Source organism: Lactuca saligna, chromosome 4, assembly GCF_052625555.1.
Source record: "Lactuca saligna cultivar CGN05327 chromosome 4, ASM5262555v1, whole genome shotgun sequence".
Taxonomy (NCBI): Eukaryota; Viridiplantae; Streptophyta; class Magnoliopsida; order Asterales; family Asteraceae; genus Lactuca; species Lactuca saligna.
Window position 1 is genome coordinate 332,070,593 of NC_136420.1, and position 4,896 is coordinate 332,075,488.

The following is a 4,896-nucleotide window of genomic DNA, read 5'->3' on the forward strand; positions in this document are numbered from 1 at the left end:
ACACCATTCTCCTAACAACAATAACATATATGCTAACTGCTAAGCTACCACTAAAATATAGTTATCATATTATGTACATTAATTTCACACTTATAGTTTTATTCTTCGTGCTTAAGATCCTAACTCAACAATATTAACAAGCCACTTAACCAGTAGAAGGTACTTTCAGTATGATATGTCTGTAAGTCAGATGCGTATATCATATTGATAACGATATCGAGTTCATACTCTTAACAAGGTTTGGAGGGATTTTAGCAACAAAGATGTAAAAAAACTCATAAAAGTTGATAATAAAATGTTTATTTATTATTGATATTATTAATTTTATAAGTTAATAATAAAATGTTCGTTTATTATTGATATTATTAATTTTTTAATAACCATTATGTTGATAAACATTCTCGTTCAAATACATAATTAGGAAAGGTATAAAAGTACAGCGACACATTTGTCCATTTTTGCTTAATAATAATACATGTACAAATAAAACAAAAAAAAAAAGCCATATAATATATAATATATTTAGATCACAGTCATCGACATAAGGTCGTAGGGATGAGGACAAAATGTGTTGGTTCTTTCCATACACTTTCGATCACCTCTTTCATTTTTTTGGTCTCTTTAATTAATTGGTGGAAGGGTAGGTAGTAGGTAGAGATGTATGAACAACACAAGTACACGAAAAACAATAATAATAATAATAATAATTATTATTAACAAAGTTTGGTTTTGTAAAAACTTAACTTGGATTTTTATTGAGCTTCTTGTTTGAACGAAAACAACATTATACTCCAACACCACCAACATTATTCTAATCAATTACATATTCCAAAATCTAGTTTAGAAGCTGTACATCATTTTCTATATATCACTTTTATTTCAATATCTATTCTTGAAATACCAAAAAAAAAAAAAAAACCCTGATTTATAGTCCAAGAAGATTGTAATTATTGTAATCAATTTCTTTCAAATGAATGCAACACAACATGCATTCTGGCAGCTCTTCGGCCTTGTTCCCCTGTAGTCAAAAAAATCAATATTTATAATCATTTTAAATGTTGAAAAAACTAAATATAATAAACAAAAATTCAAAAATAATAACCTGGATTGTGAGCCCAAAATCAAGAGTACAATGCTTTAACCTCTCTTGAAATGCTCCAAAACCTTTTCTAGATATGTAACTAAATCTATGCATGTCCAAATCAATCTCAAAATAGTTCTCCCCCTGAAATTAATTAAAAAAAAAGGGCAAATTTGTAAAAAGTTACAACTTATTTTAACTTTAAGGAGAAACCCTGATTGATTTGATTGATTTCTTTAATAAGTCGTACTTTATGTATAAAGTCAAAAAGAAACACTGATATATAGCTTACCAGATAAAATTCATGTTGAGGACGTGAAAGAACAGGTTTTTCATTGTAAGCATTCATTAATTTCCTTTCACCCCCACTTAATTGAAGATTTTCTAAATTTGTCACTCTTCCCAAAATCTTTAATCTTTCTCTACATGGTGCAATTGTATCTACCGGAAAACCTCTAACCCTTTCCACCTCATCATCGATCATTTTCTGATACAAAAACAAAAAATCAATTTTTTTTATCTTACAAAATAATAAGATTTAAAAAAAAAAGACGATTATACCCTTATGTTTTCTTGAAAATGGGGAGGGAGTTCTTCGTAGTTCTCCGAGAGCTTGAAGTAAAACACGAAGCTCATTCCTTCTCCATCGTATTCATGTTGGAATAAAGCGGGAGGATAGAGGGGTATCTGAGGAAATTGGATCATAAATCATAATTTATGTAATAGTGTTTAACATATTACTTATTTATGAAAATTATTAAAAGAAAGTATACCTGAAGATTTACAACAAGTAAAGGAGGGACTTTTCCGGAAGATTCGAAATTCGGAAGCTCAACAAGACGGGCGATATGGTCAATTTTACGTGGAGATAAAAACACATCCATTCCAATCGGATAAAAAGCCGCATGATTTGAAGCATTTTCTTTCTTTTTATCTCTAACAAAAAAACAATAACAACACACTATTAGGATTAATAATCACATTTAATAATAATAATAATTTATATTTTATAGGAAGTAAGAATCTTATACCTTAAATAATTATGTCCGCGGACTTTAAAAGTAGATGGTTCAAGTGGGGACCAGCAATCGGACATTTTCTTGTCAATTGGACAACATGGAACCTGTGAGCCGGCTTTTGGTCTTTGAATCACGGCTTTTGGGGAGACTGAAACACAACACCATCACATTACGGAATGGAATCATACAACGTTGGAATGGAATGAGTTATTCCATTCCATTGACCGTCATCATATTTGATTTTCGCTTGAACGAATGGATGTACGATTAGAAAACTAAATTGGCAAACTTTTAAAATATTGTGTACAAAAAATAAAATAAAATTATATTAAGGCATAAGAGTCTTACATATGGAAAGATTTGATTGGCCTTCCCTCCATTTGAAAGAAAGCATAGATGTAACTTTCTTTTTTGCACTTGGAGGAGGACTTGAACATGGTGATTTACTACTCTTTACATCTGTTGAGGTGGTGCAATTTAGACATGGGAGGCAATTATTTTGTAAAATTCCAATATTGTGGGACCCATTTGCGTATAAAGTAGATGCTCCATCTATGGAAGATTGTGATGCTTCATTTGGTTTTGTTAGTGAATCGGATGTAGAGAAGGTTGAAGATCCTTGTTGTACTTGATCTGAAAATCTTGGAGTTACAGATGCACTAATGGAACCGTTTTGAGACATGATATCTGTGTGATTAATAAACATGCAAATTAGCAATGTACTTTAATTGATTTGTTTATTATAGCATTCTACTTTTGTTTCTTTCTATAATACTATAATAGAAAGAAATGAAAGTAGGATAATGTAATACAAAAGTACATAAAAGTACAAATTGATATTTGATGCATTTAGCCCAAATCCAAAAATATTAAGAAAATGAAAACACTTATTAATTATTACCATCTTGTGTGCTGTAGAAATCTTCATCTCCATCAGAATCGATCCCATTTGCAGTATCATACCAACATTCTGAATTCAATAACAAGAACATATAGTTTTTAAAAAAAATAAAAATAAAAAAAAATACCTTAAAGATGAACTTGTAGCTTAGTTTTTAACAAAGGGTCCACTGAAAAAGTATTCAAAGCTCACTTATTACGTTCTAAACTGAAACATAAATTGGACAAACTTTTCTTGGTAGTAGAAAGATTCATTTGGTGAATTTCAGCAGAATGTAGCTAAATTGCAGGTTTGATTTTTGATAATAATGCATTCATGATCATAACGAGAAGCAAGAAGTAATTATGTGGTAGCTTTAATCGGCTAAGGGATGATTAACAGGAAAAAACCCTAATTGCAATCATGAAATCGAACAAATTAGGGTTTCTATGAATTACCTTGAAATGTTGGGTTACGGAATGAGCGACGATCCATGGAATTCGATGCACCAGCAGAAGGATCGATTTTGTTCCGAGATGAATACTTATTTGCAGCATCAGTCTTCGACTTCCTACCAATTCGTCTTCTTCGTTTTCTGCCATGTGTTCTTGCGTTAATTTTTGGTGCTAATTCACCATCTGGAACATCTCCATGTTCTTTATGACCTACGCCCACGCACCCTTTTGCCTTCGATCCACATAGTCCCATCTCTCTTACACACACAAACACCAAGAACGCGCAGTGGGAATCAGCAGCAGAAGCAGCAGAAATCAATTAAGATAATGACTTGTATGATCAGATTTTATACGTTTATCCACAACAAACGGTGTCGATCCACTTCTTGATCCCCCTGAGATAAATTTTGAAAGATTCCAACAATTATTCGTCAAACCCACTTATCTATTGATCCAATAAGATACATAAATCAATCCCCATAAAAAAGGAAACAAGCAAGAGCATAATAAAATAGAATCAATCGTATTATATGTATCAGAGATTTACCCAATCAAACTAAGGAAAGAAACATCAACTCCGCCAGTGAAAATAGATGAGCAGGAAGTAGTGAAGCAGAAAGTCTGAATATTTGAAGAAAGAAATTTTGTGGGATATTTTAATGGATGAAAGAAAAGGTGTAGCTACGAAATTGAGAGATTGAGATGGGTTTTACTTTAATCTGTCATCACCTGCATTGCTACACAATCGTTGTTGAACAATCTGATACCACACCGAACATCTTTAAAGCATTTTTGTTCAATTCTTTTTCTTTTTCTTTTCCGTATGTGGACTGAGTGTTTCATTATTTTGTCGACCGATAATTTGGAGGAAATTACAGTTTTTGTCCATATTTTGAAAATTTGATACGGTTGGTACTCCTTGTTTCTAAATCCATCATGGTCGGTCCAACATACTTATAATTTTATATATTCTATTATTTGTCTTTTTATTAACTATACAAGAAATCGATTAAACTAACCATTATAAATGACGTATAGAACAAATATAATCATTTTTTTGGTATTAGCAAAGTGATCATTTTTTTCATGACACTATTTTTTAGTTAGACTCGGATTCCAAAGTTTCAATTTCAGAATAATAGTCATGATTATTACCATTTTGGAGTTAGTTTTTGTTGTTATTACATAATTATGGTAAATCAAAATTCTCATCTCCAATTTACCCTCACATGTTACTTAATCATTTCACTTGCTACTAAAGTTGATTAGATTGTAATGGAAGCCTAATGGTTGAGTGGTAAGATTTCTATAGTTCAAACAATAACAATGACACATCTAAAATATTATTATTGTTCTTGATCTCTCACATGGGCCTTAGATATATTTATGTGGCCGCTCAGATGACGTAATTTACTATTTTTTAAAGTTTATTATATTTTCTACATATCATTTTACCTTCAC

General features: G+C 31.1%; 1 protein-coding gene across 3 annotated transcripts; it reads right to left on the reverse strand.

The window, feature by feature from the left end:
• Nucleotides 1-739: 739 nt before the first annotated feature.
• LOC145044124 (uncharacterized) lies at nt 740-4,257 on the reverse strand. 3 transcript variants are annotated; one of them, XM_078992952.1, is made up of 11 exons: nt 4,149-4,255; nt 3,983-4,056; nt 3,439-3,830; nt 3,002-3,070; nt 2,449-2,787; nt 2,113-2,248; nt 1,855-2,017; nt 1,643-1,768; nt 1,374-1,568; nt 1,103-1,225; nt 740-1,018 (listed from the first exon to the last, which is right to left on the reverse strand). In XM_078992952.1, the coding sequence occupies exons 3-11, from the start codon at nt 3,686-3,688 to the stop codon at nt 926-928; spliced, it is 1,494 nt and encodes a 497-aa protein (XP_078849078.1). In that variant the 5' UTR covers nt 3,689-3,830; nt 3,983-4,056; nt 4,149-4,255; the 3' UTR covers nt 740-925. The 3 variants fall into 3 exon arrangements, with proteins under 3 accessions (XP_078849078.1, XP_078849079.1, XP_078849077.1); XM_078992953.1 differs by having other exon boundaries at nt 4,165-4,183; XM_078992951.1 differs by having other exon boundaries at nt 3,983-4,257.
• Between the last annotated feature and the right edge of the window lie 639 nt (nt 4,258-4,896).